Raw genomic sequence first — 16,684 nt, 5'->3', positions numbered from 1 at the left:
TTTCCCAATTTTTCCATGTCCTGTATATCCTTCAGGGTCCACATGAGGTCCATTCTGTTTTGTAAATAACCATCTTCTGATTTCTTCTTCTATGAATTTATTATTGAATTTAGCATTTTGTAGGATAATATATTAGTATTGATGATTTTGGCCTAATAAGATTATAATTTTTTTTTTTTTTTTTAGTATTGCTATACTTAGTATCCATACCAGTTTCATGGGTTTGGTTTTTTCATTTATTTCTTTTATTTTAGTTATTTTTTCTTAGAGTAATTTTAGTCTGTAGAGTGCTTTGAGAACAATTTCAAAAATAGGTGAATTTCTGTATTAAGCCCAATGACAAAAGAAAAGGTATTCAGTTCATGAATTCTGTTCTTGTTTATATTCAGATTAAAGTCCATTACTTGAATTTTTGCTTTAGTTAATATTCTTAATAAAATCTGAGGTTATACAGTCATACTACCAGATATTTTTTTAAAACCAGAAAAGAAATAGAGGTTATATTTTTTCATAAGAAAACTGAAGCTCAGGAAAGTTGCCCAAACTCACAAGCAAGTTAGTAGTAGATACAAAATTACTTTCGCAGTTCATTACTTTTTAATCAAATTACTGCTACATTGTAGGCATGTATTTAATGTCGATGAAGTATGTTTTTCATTTAAAAAGAACTTATAGTCTATTGCAAATTTTTTGAAGAATAATTTTGATTTGAGTGCCTATTGTTAACCACTTTAATTTTAATTTTTATAAGAATGAGATGGACACAGTAGCTCATGCTGGAATCCCCGCATGGTGAGAGGATGGCTTGAGGCCAAGAGTTTGAGACCAACCTGGGTAGCATAGTAAGATCCTGTCTGTACAGAAATTAAAAAAAAAAAATAGCCAGATGTGGTAACACACACCCATAGTCCTATTTGGGAGGCTGAGGCAGAAGGATTGCCTGTACATCAGAATTCAAGGCTGTGGTGAACTATGTTCACACCATTGTACTTACTCCAGCCTGAGTGACAGAGTGAGACCCTGTCTAAAAAGAGAGAGAAAGAGTGAGAATGGTACCCTACTTTTCCCAATAATTGTAAATTTTAAGTTTTTAATAATTTATCAATTCAATAAAGTATAAAGATACATGTCATAATTTCAGGAATTTGTCTTCATTTCAGATTGATAGCTCATTAATTGTGACACTCAAATCTGTAAATTTCTCTTCTCCAAATTCACCACGCTATCTTTGTTTTAAAAGTTAGTATTTGATTAAATAATTTTTCTCTCTGTAAAAAATTTTCAGTTCAAATTATACATGTTGATATTTTGCTTTGAATGTATAAAGCAAAAATTATAAAATTTAAATATATTTAAAACTATATAGTATTTATTAATGGGAAATAGCACTCATGGGTATGGACCCACAAGTAAAGTTTAAAATATCTTTTTTTGATATTATAAAATTGTTTTCTAAATTTTTAATCTTTTCTCAAACTGCAGTATGGACTCCAGTTGCATTGACAGTGTTTTTAGTGGCTGTTGCAACATTGTGTAAAGAACAAGGAATAACAGTTGTGGGAATATGCTGTGTGTATGAAGTGTTTATTGCCCAGGGGGTAAGCAAAAATATCAATATATGAATTTTCTTGTTGATATCTTTTATCCTAGTTAAATTAGATTTTATTTATTTGATAAATGTAGCATTACATACATTGCTGTGTTTACCAATAATAATACCAGAAATCATGTTTTATTCTCATACCTACTGAATATTACTTGACACTGTAAGTTTTTTAGTAACTGTATTTTAAGTTTCAATAATGGAATCATTAGGCAGTTTGGAAAAGTATGCAGTAATACTATACAGTACAATTTATTATCGGGTAAGGCTATTGAGCTTAGTTGTATTTGTTATTAGCGTCACATATTCATCCATATTAATTTTATAATTATAATTGTATCTAATCTTCCAACAGGAAGTACTACAGTATTGAAAACATTGTGGTATATTGTTATTTGTTGCTTAAAACATTTCTTTTCTTTTTCAGTATACTTTGCCATTATTATGTACTACGGCTGGACAGTTTCTCCGTGGAAAGGGTAGTATTCCATTTTCTATGCTGCAGACACTAGTAAAACTCATTGTCTTGATGTTCAGTACATTATTACTTGTTGTGATTAGAGTCCAGGTTATTCAATCCCAACTTCCAGTATTCACCAGGTATGACATTCTGGTTCTTTATTTTCTCCACTTTTTTTTTAAACTTTGGTTTTAAGTGATCATAAATATTCCGGAAAGTATTTTATTTACCTTGTTTTTTAACAGTTTTAGTAAGATATAATTAACATTTTTTAAACTGCGTATATTTAAGATTTACAGATTGGTAAATTTTGACATATGTGTGCCCCCTCAATAAAGATAATGAATGACCCATCCCAAAGTGGTTAAGTGTTAAGGTTAGTGTTGATTTAGTCTCCTTTATCCTTAGTGATTTTTGTCTACTCATTTTGTCAGTTATTGAGAGAACAGTGTTGAAATCTCTGGCTATACTTGTAGATTTCACTATTTCTCCTTGCACTTCTATCGGTTTTTGTTTTATGTGTTTTTGAAGCCCTGCTATTAAGTGCGTAAACAATTAGAATTCTCAGGTTATGTTGAGGAACTGATCCCTTTGTCATTATTAAATGAGTTTCATCCCTAGTAATAGTCTTTACTCAGAAATTCACTTTGTCTTATCCCACCTATCTTTCCTTAGTGTTATGTGGTATATCTTTTTCCATCTTTTTACTTTTTATCTGTCTGTGCTTTTATTTATAAAGAGGATTTCTTGTTCTGTGCATACAATTGGGTCTTCTTTTGTTGTTCTGTCAGATAATCTCACTTTTAAATGGGATATGTCATCGATTTGTATTTAATAGGACTTTTAAATGGGATATGTATTTAGTCTTACTTTTAAATGGGATATGTCATTGATTTGTATTTAATATGATTATTGATACACAGTTTGATGGAAATCTGTCGTCTTGCTAAAATTGTTTTCTCTTTATCCAATCTATTCTTTGTTCCCTTCCTTTTTCCTCTCTTTCCACCTTCCTTTGGATCCTTTTTTAATATTTCATTTTATCTCCTTGTTGGCTTATTAGATATAAATCTTCGTGTTGTTTTAGTATTGCTTTAGGGTTTAGAATACATCCTCTGCTTACCACAGTTTACTTTCAAGGAATATTCTAATTTCAAATATATACGTATATATATTTATATATTATAAAATATATGATATCAGCATATATAGCATAAATATATATAATATGCATTTTCTATATGTAAAAACTTAGCTTTTGTGCAGTTTGTATATATTTTCCTTGAACATACATTGCTTTAAACAGTTGTCTTGAAGTAATTTAAATAATGAAAAAGTATTTTGCATTAACCTTGGAGTTACCATTTCCAATGTTCTTTATTCCTTTGTTAGGTAAGATTTTTATCTGGTATTATTTTTCCTTTTTCCCGAAGGACTTTCTTTAGCACTTTTTCATTACAAGTACCTGGTTTTGAAAGATATTTTCTCTGGGTAGAGAATTCTGCACTGACTTTTTCATTCTGTATTCTGAAAATGTAAACCTATTGCCTTCTGGCTTACATTGTTTTCAGTGGCAAAACCTCTCTCATCCTTATCTTTATGCTAATGTATGTTATGGGTATTTTTTTCTCCATGCTTACTTTTAATATTTTCTCTTTACTATTGTTTCTTATATATTTATGTTTCTTATACTTAGGTTAACTGAGCTTCTTGAAATCCATAGGTTTTAATGTTGTATAAATTTTGGAAAATGTTTACCTAATCTTCAAATATTTTTGCCCTCTTGTCTTTCTCTTTCTTGTATGTCACTTAAGTCTATTTAAGTTTCTTGAAGTTGTTGTACTGATGTTGGTTTTTTTCCCCTCAATCATTTACCATTTTTAGTTTGGATACTCTCTTTTGCTATAGCAAGTTCAGTAATCTTTTTTCCGCAATATCTAATCTACCCTTAATTTTGTCTAAGTTTTTTTTTTTTTTTTTGAGACGGAGTCTCACTCGCTGGAGTGCAGTGGCATGATCTCAGCTCACTGCAACCTCTGCCGCCTGGGTTCAAGCAGTTCTCCTGCCTCAGCCTCCTGAGTAACTGGGATTATAGGCACCTGCCACCATGCCTGGCTAATTTTTGTATTTTTAGTAGAGACAGGGTTTCACCATCTTGGCCAGGCTGGTCTTGAACTTCTGATCTTGTGATCCACCTGCCACAGCCTCCCAAAGTGCTGGGATTATAGGCATGGGCCACTGTGTCCATCCTCGTCTAATTATTTCTTACCTCAGAATCTGTTTTCATCTCCAGAAGGAAGTCTGATTTGAGTCTTTTATATCTTCTGTATCTCTACATGTTCTATTGCTTTAATGTCCTTGCCTACTATTTCTATCATCTATGTCATTCCTTGGTCAGTTTTTATTGAATAAATTTTCTCTTCAGTATAGATTGTATTTCTCTTCTTATTTGCATGCCCAGTAATTGTTGAACAGTTACCATTTGTGAATTTTACCTTAATGTATTCTATAAATTTTTAGTTTTATTCTGGGATGCATTTAAGTTACTTGGAAAATGTTTTACTTCAGTCTTGCTTTTAAGCTTTGTTTTGTGGGACCACAGCAGCATTTAGGATGAGACTAATTTCACTTCACTACTGATGCAAGACCTTTTTGACTATTCGATATGAACTGTACATTATGAAGATTGCCACACTGTCTGCCAAGAAACTATTCCTGGCTCTGTATATTTGGGGATTTTTAGCTCTAATACATTCAGGAGGTTCTTTTCTGATTGTATTAGTTTTCCAAAGGCTGCTGTAACAAATAATTACAAACTGGATCACTTAAAACAATAGAAATTTGTTCCCTCACAGTTCCAGAGGCTAGAAATACAAAATCGGTATGTCAGCACAATTGGCTCCTACTGGAGGCTGTGAGGAAGAATTTGTTCCGTAACTGTCTCCTGGTTTCTGGTGGTTGCTAGCAGTCTTTCGCATTCCCTGGCTTGTAGCTCCATCACTCCAGTCTTCTCTGTCTTCACATTGCCTTTATTCTAATATATCTCTTTTTTCTCTTTATATAAGAACCCCAGTTGTTGGATTTAGGGCCCACTCTAACCTAGTATGACCTCATCTTAACTAATTGTATTGGCAGAAAATATTTTCAAATAAGACCACATTCTGAAGTTAGGGTAGACATGAATTTTGGAGAAACATGATTCAATCCACTACATCCACCATGGGTATTTCCTCACATATATATGCTGATTTGAACTGATCAATACTGGGCCAGGTGTGGTGGCTCGCGCATGTAATTCCAGCACTTTGGGAAACCAAGGTGAGTGGATCACTTGAGGTCAAGAGTTCAAGACCAGCCTGGCCAACATGGTAAAACCTCATCTCTACTAAAAGTACAAAAATTAGCCAGTGTGGTGGTGCATGTCTGATCTCAGCTACTTGGGAGGCTGAGGCACAAGAATCATTTGAACCCGGGAGGCAGAGGTTACAGTGAGCCAAGATGGTGTCACTGTACTCCAGCCTGGGCAACAAAGCAAGACTGTCTCAAAACAAAACAAAACTCATGTTGAAAACTGGAGAGAGACTCTCTGCAGATGTCTCAAGTTCTCTTTCTCAGCAACTTTCTTCTGTCAGGATTCTGCCTCACTAATTCTACTCCGCTGCACTCCTAGGGCTTCCAGCTTCATTTTCTCAATTCATTATATCCGCTGGGCTCAACCTGGATTCCCTCTTGCTGTTTTACCGACTAAAAACTCTATCCAGATACTAAACTCTTCCCAGATAGATCTCCCTTATTTGTTTTTCTTCTCTCAAGTATTGAAGTCCTTTTTCACCTTATGCTCAGTATGTTAAAAAAAAAAATTATACCTCTCATATAGTGTTTTAGTTGTTTAAGGCTAGAAAGCAGAAGATACACTGAATTTTAAGTCTGCATATTATATTTTTCTGCTTTAACATTTAGACTTTTTTCATATCACCTGACTTGGCTAAAATTTAAAATGAAATTTATACTATTTGCCTATTCAATTTTAAGTAATCCCTATTGGCATTACTTGCAGGAACTTTTATTTTTAACAAAAGGCTAACATGGTATTTCCGTTATGTTACATGATAGTGCTTTGTTGGCACTAGTTAGAATAAATTTTATTCAGATAATTTTTTTTAATCCAAACCTGTGATATTTTCACATAACTGTCCTCACTAGCATTTTTTTTCTTTAAAGAATAATTAATTTTTAATGTCCTGGATTTTTACCTCTGAGTCTAGCCATGCTAAAATGGACCCATGCAGATATTACAGTATTAGAAACAGAGTAGACTGAATTGTTTATATATAGACTTTGTATTTCCTTCTTTACGTCTTAGTTTCATTTGTTTTGTTCTGTTATTATTCCTTTTAGGGAATTTGAATCAACTATTTTTTATTTCCCTATCTACAGTCTAAAAATATGATTTTTAGGTATGAATGTATTTATGTGTGAATAGATATGAATATGATGCTTGAAGCATATAAATATATATTTTCGAAATAAAGCATTTCAGAATTGTGTATATATGTATGTGTATGTATAAATTTTATTCTATTACATTACCCTCTGAAGGTGATTTTAATATGATTTGATTTATTTTGACAGTAACTCTTTTTTTAAATCAGATATCCTAAATAAACTGTTAATTTTTAAAACTAAACTCTGAATAGTGAATTATAGATAAAAAGATGACTTTTTATTCAGTTCTGCTGGTTATTTTGAGAATTCAAGTTCAGACTCTCAAGATTTATAATTTTTTATATGAAAAATAATACGTAAGTTGTAAGATTCAGTATGAAAATTTTGAAATGATACTATTTGTTCAAATAGTATTTATTTTTATCAGCTTTTTGATATGTTTTTAGAAAATCAAGTCAAATAAGTGGTAGCAGTTGATTTTTCATTGACTTACTCATTTTAAAATGAGAAAATGGGTTTTTAAAGTACTATATATTATAGCCAACAAAATTTAGAACACAGACCAAACTAATGAAATGTATATATGTCATGGCCTGGGAAAAGATAAACTATGATATAAACTTACATTAGTATTTACTAAGAGAAAAAGTAGAACACAAATTATTACATAGGCCTACACAGTTACTACTTTGTACTAGAAATTTGGTTTTTAGCTTCCCAGGAGTCAAAGAAAAGAGGAAAGAAAGCTTCTAGTTTTCTCTGTCTATGTCAGGAGAAAAACATACTTATTTTTTCCAGGAAGCTTAAATTTTAATTAGCATTTAGCTCTAAAAGAAATGTCTCATGTAGGAAAGCATTGGTGAGTGTTTTCAAAAGTGATTCATATAAAACATACAATAAATCTTCAACATTTTGTTACTACTTTTAATCAGCAGGTTTAATGGAACACTTTTGCAGTATTGTAATATTATAGGTACATATCGAAATTATTCTAATAATAAACAGAAATGAATGACCTGCTTGCCTTTCAAACAATCCTTCATAAATATCACTTCTCTGAAGTAGACATTTCATAAAGTTTTGATAGTTTGAACTCTAGCAAGAGTCTGAGGTACACGTAATATATGTCTGTGTCTTCTGTTATTAAGATAATATATAAAATAACTTGATAGTTCAGTATTTTATTTATGTAAATAAATTTGTATTTTAAAAGTTTTATTTGTAATCATTGTTTTATTCTTTATACAGGTTTGATAACCCAGCTGCTGTAAGCCCAACTCCTACAAGGCAGCTAACTTTTAACTACCTCCTTCCTGTGAATGCTTGGCTTTTATTAAATCCTTCAGAACTCTGCTGTGATTGGACCATGGGAACAATACCACTTATAGAGTCATTGCTAGATATTCGAAATTTGGCTACATTTACTTTCTTTTGTGTTCTTGGGGCTTTGGGAGTATTCAGTCTCAGATACTCTGGTGATTCCTCCAAGACTGTTTTAATGGTAAGAAACTTTTCTTAACTTTCCAAATAATGTTACATTCAGTTGAATAAGTAAGAAACTACCTTTAATTAAGCAAAAACATTTTTTTAGAAGCATACCTTTCTTTGTTCAACAGCATCCCAATTTGTAAACATATTTGAGTGTATCCCAAAATTCTCAGTTAATTTGCAGGCATAATTTGACAGATGTTCAGCATGTAAAAATGAAAGCTTATTGACTTTTCCTAAATTGGTATGAACTCTGAAATCATGAAGGAGCCCTTTTGGGTTTATTTTTTTTCTGTTTCTTACCTTTATCCAACTAGATATTATACACTTTTTGATGAAATTGATTACATTATATATTACTTGTTTTCTTGGCAAAGAGAAGAACGTCATATAAGATACACAACTAGAAATATAGAGCTTTTTAGTTCTTCCGAGCAAGGTTTTTATTATAGCTTAGACAGCTTTTACTATGTTCAGAGAACTGATTATTTGAAAAGCCTTTTGGGGGGTGGGGGTGTTGTTTTTCTGTACTCTGTTTTTTTATCCTGATTTTCTTGCCTGCCTCACTTCATACTCATAAGAGTTTGTTTTCTTTTCCTTTTAATTATTGAAGACAGGCCAGGTGCATTGGCTCATGCCTGTAACCCCAGCACTTTGAGAGGCTGAGACGGGTGTATCATTTGAGGTCAGGAGTTCAAGACCCTGGCCAACATGGTGAAACCCTCATCTCTACTAAAAATACAAAAACTAGCTGAACATGATGGCAGGTGCCTGTAATCCTAGCCCAGGAGGCTGAAGCATGAGAATCACTTGAACCAGGAGGTGGAATTTACACTGAGCCAAGATTGCACCTCTGCACTCTAGCCAGGGCAACAGAGCAAGACTCTGTCTCAAAAAAAAAAAAAGAAGAAAAAGAAAAATTTATTGAAGACAGTAATGCTTTTTCTCAGGCATTTATTATATGTCAGAAAGTATGTTGAATGTATTGTAAATGCATAATTTTTTGCTATCACTAGATTCATTTATTCAATAAGAACTTAAGACTTTACCCTTCATACAGTACAGCATTTTTGGCACTGAGGTTATGATAGTAAAGGAAATACACAGTTCACATTTCTAGAGAGCTTACATTCCAGAGAAATTTAAATGTCTGAGATACAGAGTAGATTGAAAGATTGTGTTTACTATTATCCATGAACATGTTGGGTTTGAGTTACTGTTGAAACATCCCATTGGACATTTTAACCAGCACTTTATGTCTGGAGTTCAGAGAAGATACCTAAGCTACATATAGAAATTGTATTCATTAGCATAGAAGTGGTAATTGAAACTAGGGTAAGGTGGACTGTAGAAGAGGTTATAGAGCAACCTTTCTGAACTGGGGTTTTGTCAGTTCTTTCAAAGATGGTAACTAGCTGTTAACATTTTAGATGCACAAAAGTTCACTCATACTCATAGTGGAAGCCTTAGAGTATTTGGTCTTAATTCTTCCCCAGAAAACAGTTTAGTGGGCTAAATACAGTGAAAAGAAGAGATACCTGCAACTAGGTCTTGAGAAATTTCTATATCTAGATGTTGAAGAGAAGGATCCTAAATAGGAGACATATCGAATGAACAGAAAGGTAGGACAGTGTATTAAGAAAGACCAAATGGTTAACACTAACAGATGCTCCTGAAGGGGAAAGTGAGATCTAGAATCTGTTGGATTGGACCTACTTTTAGTCTATAGTAACTTAAATGAAATTTGTTTCCGAGGAGTGAGTGATTTGATGAGCGAGTGAAGATAACTAGTGTAGATAACCTTTAGAGATAATTTAATTTTGACTGTTTCAAAGGATGGGATAAACTTGATTTATTTCCTCCCTAAGTAAGGGAAGACTATGCTGCTCAGGCAGTGGTTTCAAGCATAATAGACTGTGAATCTTATGTGGGGTATGGGGGAAGCATGGAGATCCTGGCATTGGTAGACCTTCATAGGTAGGAGGGAGTGATGTCAGGGAGAGACTGTTGATTGGTGTCATATAGAAGCATTTTTATTGGAATACTCATTTACTCAGCTGACCTTAGAGAAATGTGGCTGTCTCTGATGGGTTGGCTTGCAGGAGCATGTTTATTAAGTTGAAATGTTGATTGGTTAAATGGGCTTTAGTTGATTAGTTAAGTGGGCTACTTGTTTCTATGACAACAAAATCTTTTCCTAATATCATGGAAACTTGTTTTGTACCTGAGTTATGTAAACAAATAGAGAAGGTAGCTTTAAAGATGTATTGTTAAAAATTTTTAAGGCTGGAGAGACAAGAGCATGTTTAAATATAGATAAAAAGAATACAGTTGATTAGAAAGTGGTTAATAAATTAGAGAAGGGATAATTGGTAGTGAAGTTTATGAGGAGCAGGGGATACAGAGCACAGAACTGGCCTGAGATAGAAGAGACACCCCTTATGTTACAAGAAGAAGTGAATGTGGACATTGGTAGGTTTAGTAGCAGGATATTGAAGAATTTCTTGTTTTACGGCTTTAGCTTTCTCTGTAAATTAAGAAATGTAGTTGCCTGCTGAAAGTGGCATGGGTCAAAAGTTTGAGAAAAGTAATGATGATTCAAAACAGTCAAGAAGAGTGGAACTTCCCAGAGAAACCTAGAAATCCTAAACAGTGTTAAGGAATCATTTGAATTTGGTGATTGCTTTCATGATGGTATTAATCTATTCAGCTTTGGGACTTTCTCTAGCAACACATTGCTACTCTGGTAACTACAGACACAATAAATAGTAGAATACATCCAAGCTTGAGTTTTGCTAAAAGAAAGGTTAAAAAAAGGAGAGGTAGGGGAATTAAGGTTTCATCAAATAAAATAATGGTATTTGTAAGGTAAGCTGAATTTAAAATGTATATCAAAATGGAAGAGCTGTGGCCTTAAGCCATAACTCAGCTTTGGGTATAATCCTAATAAATGTGCTATTTTTTTATGGTGATATTTTCTGAAGATCTCTGGAAGGAATAAGTAGAACAAAGGAGTACCTACCAAGGACCAGAATAACATGTTAAGCACTTATTAGATAAGATGTCATATATATGTCAACAGCATAATGTAAGTAGTTATTAATCCCTGTTTTATTTGTAAAGAACCAACCAGGGTCAGTGGCTCATACCTGTAATCCCAGTGCCTTGGGAAGCAGAGATAGGAAGATCACTGGAGGCCAGGAGTTTGGGACGAGTCTGAGTAAGACAGTGAGATCCCATCTCTAAAAAAATTTTCTAATTAGCCAGGTATGACAATTGTACCTATAGTCCTAGGTGCTTGGGAGGCTGAGACAGAAGGATTGCTTGAGCCCAAGAGTTCAAGGATGCAGTGGACTCTGATCATGCCATTGCATTCTAGCCTGGATGACTGACACCTTGTCTAAAAAAAAAATAAAAAGTCTCAAGGTGGGTGACTGAGTGGTTTGCCTTCTGTTGAGAAGTAAAGGAGGTTTATCTCAAACTCTTTGCTCTTTCTACTAATATCCTTCTGCTTAAGGACAGTTTATATTACTGGAAGAAGGAAATTACAAGGTAGTGATGGTTAACTAGGTTGGCATACATTTATTAGAGAGCATATTAGGACTTCTGAATAAGTTAATCATTAGAGACATTTCTTATCCCAGAACCTGTAGATTTTTCCTGAGAGATTTTTTCTTTTTTTTTTTTTTAATGCATCAGTCTACAATACACTTTTGAGTGAATTTAACACTTAATTCCTTCAAATGAAATTACTTTAGGGTGGCCGTGAATTAATAGGTATAATTTTTTTTTAATGAACTACATACATATTCAGGAACTTTACCTGTTTCACATTTTTTGCTGATTATTTTTGTCAAACATCTCTGGGAAATGAGCAAATTCTGTGCATTCTTAGTTCTTCCTTTTTTTGATTTAAAAACACTGAAATATCTGACCTATAAATTGGTATGATGGTGAGCACTTTGATGGTAGTGATTTTTCTCAGATTCAGTGTTGCCTCATTACAATTCATTAACATGTGAACATTTGTGGAGAGAGTATTCTTTTCAGAGTGTGTGTGTGTGTGTGTGTGTGTGTGTGTGTATTTTACAAATTAAGTCAAATAGACATTTTTCCCCCTCAGCCCATTAGAAGAGTCTCAAACTTGTAAAGCTAAAGATTTAACTTGTTTATTAAATTAAGTACTATAAAACAAATCAGGGTAACAAAATTTGGATGCAGATGTCCATAGAAACAGATGTTCTAATGATGACCAAACTTATTTCCTCCACAAGCTATTTTTGTGCTAGTATTTTGTGGGTTTATAATGTGGAAGCCATATGTCATCCCATTTTCAAAATGGTAAGAAATATGAACATGTAGTTTCAATATTCAGTGTTATATCAGTAATTTTAGAAGTTCTTACAGAATGAAAGACTATTGATTTAAATGGAGGCAGTTTTTATTTTTATGCATACACTAAGCTTCTAGTTAAATACATGTAACCTTTCAGGATGTTATATGAAGTAACGTTAACGTACAGAGTGAGTAGTCTGCTGTCTTTTCTGAACAACACCTTATTTCATTCCTTCAGTTTCCAATATAATGTGGTTTCTTAAAGTAGTAAAGTTGTGAAAACCAACATGTTTGGCTTTTTTTTTAATCAGCCTCTGTGGTTTTGTTGAAAAACCTATTAGCATATTTGTCATCTTATTTTTACCACACACATAAATTAGATGTGTAAATTTTTTATTAAGTTTTTTATTTGTATCCCTCCTAACTGAAATTTTATATCTTTTGACCAACTTCTCCCCAAACTTCTCCCCCCCAACCCTGGTGACCACCATTTACTTTACTTTTATGAGTCAACTTTTATAAATTCTTCTTTTAAGTGAGATCATGTGTTATTTGTCTTTCTGTGGCTGACTTACTTCTCTTAACATGGTGTCCTCAAGGTTTATTCATGTCAGAAATGACAGGATTTTCTTCTATTTTAAGGCAAAATAGTATTCCAGGGCATATATGCACCATATGTTTTTTTCACCCAGTAATCTATTGATGGATACTTAGGTTGTTTCCATATCTTGGCTGTTGTAAATTGAGTAATGCTACAATGAACAGGGGAGTTCAGATCTCTTTTCAACATACTGATTTCCTTTCCTTTGGATCTATACCCAGTAGTAAGAATGCTGGATCACTGTTAGTTCTATATTTAATTTTTTTATGAGCCTCCATACTGCTTGCCTAATGGCAATGCTAATTTACATCCCATCAACAGTGTGCAAGGATTTCCTTTACGTTCTTGCCAACATTTGTTACCTTTTGTCTTTTCGATAATAGCCATTCTTACTGGTGTGATGTGATAGCTCATTGTGGTTTTAATTTTTACTTCCTTAATGACAGTGATGAACCTGTCATATACCTGTTGGCCGTTGGTACGTCTTCTTCTGAGGAATATCTATTTAGTTCCTTTGCCCATTTTTTTTTGAGTTGTTTAGATATAATTTCAAAAAGTAATTCCTCTTTTTTATTTAACTGGATGAACCTTTATTGTTTAATTTTGCTTAAAGATGTATTTTATTAACATTTTTATATTTTACTATGCGAACATATTCTTTACAGAAAACCAGTGAGATATAGCTTATTATGCTTCTCAAATTTGAAATGCTGTAATGGTTCAGATTTTAATTTCCAGGAGTAATCACTTCTACGCACACCTAGAAATCTTGTTTTCAAAGAAAGTTCACAGATACCCTCTAATATAATAACTTCTAGAATTTACAATTTTCATTTCACCTTGCTTACATACATCCTGATGTTTGTTAATGCCATCTCTAAATTGCCTTCTTCATGGTTAATATTCCTCATAGTATATTAGTTTACCAGTATGCTATCCAAATTAAATGATAAAATGTTTGGTTTTGAGTATCAGATGCCCATAGATTTCTTAATTTAATATAAATTATTAAATCTTCTTCTTTCTAGGCACTTTGTTTAATGGCATTACCATTTATTCCTGCATCGAACCTTTTTTTTCCAGTTGGATTTGTTGTGGCTGAGCGAGTATTGTATGTTCCCAGCATGGGGTTCTGTATTTTGGTAGCCCATGGATGGCAGAAAATATCAACAAAAAGGTGAATTTAAATGTCAGTTCATGTAATGCTTACTAACTATGGAATTAAGCATCACACATTTAAAAATTTAAATCTGTATCCAGTGCAGTTTTCTAAGTCATGCTTTTGTATCTTTTGGTTTTTCATCTCAATCGTCTCCTCATTTGTCTTATAAGTCAAGTTAGGAAAGCTCCACAGCACGTATTTACTCTGTATTCTTTCGCATATTTATGTAATTTTATTTTACAGCCTGAGACAGAACAAACTTTGAGTCAGACCCAAATGAAAACAAGGATGTTATTGAGAATAAAGTCACAAATGACCATTGCCATTTCCAAATTCAGTGAACTAAGATAATAGTCATCCTACTTAAGTGAGTCATATTGAGTTAATATACATAAAATGCATATAGTAAGCAGTCCGTAACTTATTGCTATCATCACTATCTTCATTATAATCTTTGTATACTAGTTCCCTCAAACTAACAGTTAAGGGACAGCGTAGTCACACTGTATATATGCTTAGGAACCGTAATTGTTACAGGTATTATCTCATTGTGTACTTATGCTGTGGCACTAAAATTAGCAAATCAAACAAATTGTTAAAAGTCAAGTAATTCTAATATAATAATATTAAATTTGAATTTTCAGCTTGAAAAAGAAATGGTCACTTCTCTCACTTTCTCATTTTCCAGTCACCCCTCACCCCACAGAATTCAGACTTCTCTCTACTTCACTCTATTAAACATAAAACAGAGTGCCTCCTAGTGACTAAACTAAGTCACCACTGTTTTTTGTTTTTTTTTTCTTTTTTTTGAGACAGTTTCGCTCTTGTTACCCAGGCTGGAATGCAATGGCGCAATCTCGGCTCACCGCAACCTCTGCCTCCTGGTTTAAGGCAATTCTCCTGCCTCAGCCTCTTGAGTAGCTGGGATTACAGGCACACGCCACCATGCCCAGCTAATTTTTTGTATTTTTAGTAGAGATGGGGTTTCACCATGTTGACCAGGATGGTCTTGATCTCTTGACCTCGTGATCCATCCACCTCGGCCTCCCAAAGTGCTGGGATTACAGGCTTGAAGGTCAACACTTTTAAAGTTTATTTCCCTAGTGTCTATAAAAGTATTTCTCCTGATTTTCTTCCACATCTGTTCATTTCTGCTCTAATTCTACTGGCTGTACCAGCTCTTTGAATATTTACATTTTTCAAAGTCTTACAGCCACATTTTTCACACCGCATATTTTCCACAGATAATCTCATCCATGTCTGCAATTTTTTACTGCCATCTACCAAACCTTTCCTCTTAGTTTCTACCCATATATCCAGTTAGAATCACTACCCATTTTTGAATGCCTGCCATGTACCAAGGGCCATGATAGAGACTTTAAATTTGTTTTCTCATTTAATCTTGACACTTCTTAAGTCTACTTTGCAGATGCAAACATTGAAGCCATGCAGGTTACCCAAGATCACACAGCTAGCATATAACAGTCTTATTTCAGATTTACATCTGACTGCTTCCAGTGACCATGTTCTTTCTCATCTGTACTCATGTGTCCTGGTTAATTGGATCCGTCAATGAAAGAAATTATACCATGATGTAGAAACAAAAACACAGACTCAGAGACTATTAATGCTAAATGAGATGATAAAAAATTATAGGTGAGGAATTGATTCCTCAAATAATTAACCTAAAGTTGTATAGTAATTTGCCCCTGTTTAATGAAGAGTTACTTTTTCTATGTCTTTAATAGACAATTCTAGCTTTACAGTAGAGAAATAAACCAAAAATATGATCTTAGTATAAATTGTCAGTAAAACATTTTCAAATGTGACCAGTGGTAAGGTTGACCCCTTACTAAACTCAATTAAGAATACTCAGTTGTAGAAAATGGCACAAAGGACTGAAATTGTAAAATGTCATAATTAAAAATTGATTTTATCCATTTTTATCATTTAATCTAAACAGCTTTTGAAATACAGGCTAATATTAGAGTAGATAATACAATTGACGTGAAGGTCATATTCACAATATATAATTTTTTTGATGTTGTTTCCTCTAAAGTTGGATAATATTTGAATGAATTAGAATAAATTCACATGATATTTTAGGAGGATTTAAGTTACTTGTTACCTGTGTTCTAAAAGGTAAAATGCTTTTGGTGATGAAGACAATTTTTGTTTTGTTTTGCTTTTTTTTCTCTTAAACAGTGTATTTAAAAAGCTATCCTGGATTTGTCTGTCTATGGTGATACTCATTCATTCCTTAAAAACATTCCACAGAAATTGGGATTGGGAGTCTGAATATACATTGTTTATGTCAGCCTTGAAGGTAAAGTGTTGTTCAGAATGACAAAAAAGTATGTAATCAGTGATTTCTTGGAACGATTTCTAAGCTGTTTTAACTTTCTTTTCAAATAGACACTTAACAGTCAATATTAAGTACTTCCCCAAAAGATTAATGAAAATACTTTGTTCTTTAATACATACCATAACCAAGTGCTCTGAATAATACTTAGCTATACGCCCAAAGCATATATAATTCCCTAAATGCTATATAGCTATTAGAAGTTCAAATGATACAATGTTTAAATC

The 16,684-nt window shown here is 33.1% G+C and overlaps 1 protein-coding gene across 1 annotated transcript in view; it reads left to right on the top strand.

The window, feature by feature from the left end:
* Positions 1-16,684, top strand: part of TMTC3 (transmembrane O-mannosyltransferase targeting cadherins 3) — a 59,675-nt gene that overhangs the window by 16,345 nt on the left and 26,646 nt on the right. The window contains exons 5-9 of the mRNA XM_002752834.6: positions 1,483-1,598; positions 2,031-2,203; positions 7,758-8,010; positions 13,962-14,110; positions 16,301-16,421. Coding sequence (XP_002752880.2) covers positions 1,483-1,598; positions 2,031-2,203; positions 7,758-8,010; positions 13,962-14,110; positions 16,301-16,421 — 812 coding nt within the window. The remainder of the gene's footprint in view (positions 1-1,482; positions 1,599-2,030; positions 2,204-7,757; positions 8,011-13,961; positions 14,111-16,300; positions 16,422-16,684) is intronic.

This window comes from Callithrix jacchus, chromosome 9 (assembly GCF_049354715.1).
Source record: "Callithrix jacchus isolate 240 chromosome 9, calJac240_pri, whole genome shotgun sequence".
NCBI classification, from domain to species: domain Eukaryota; kingdom Metazoa; phylum Chordata; class Mammalia; order Primates; family Cebidae; genus Callithrix; species Callithrix jacchus.
The sequence above is the reverse complement of the archived record's forward strand: the minus strand, read 5'-3'. Positions and strand labels throughout refer to the sequence as shown.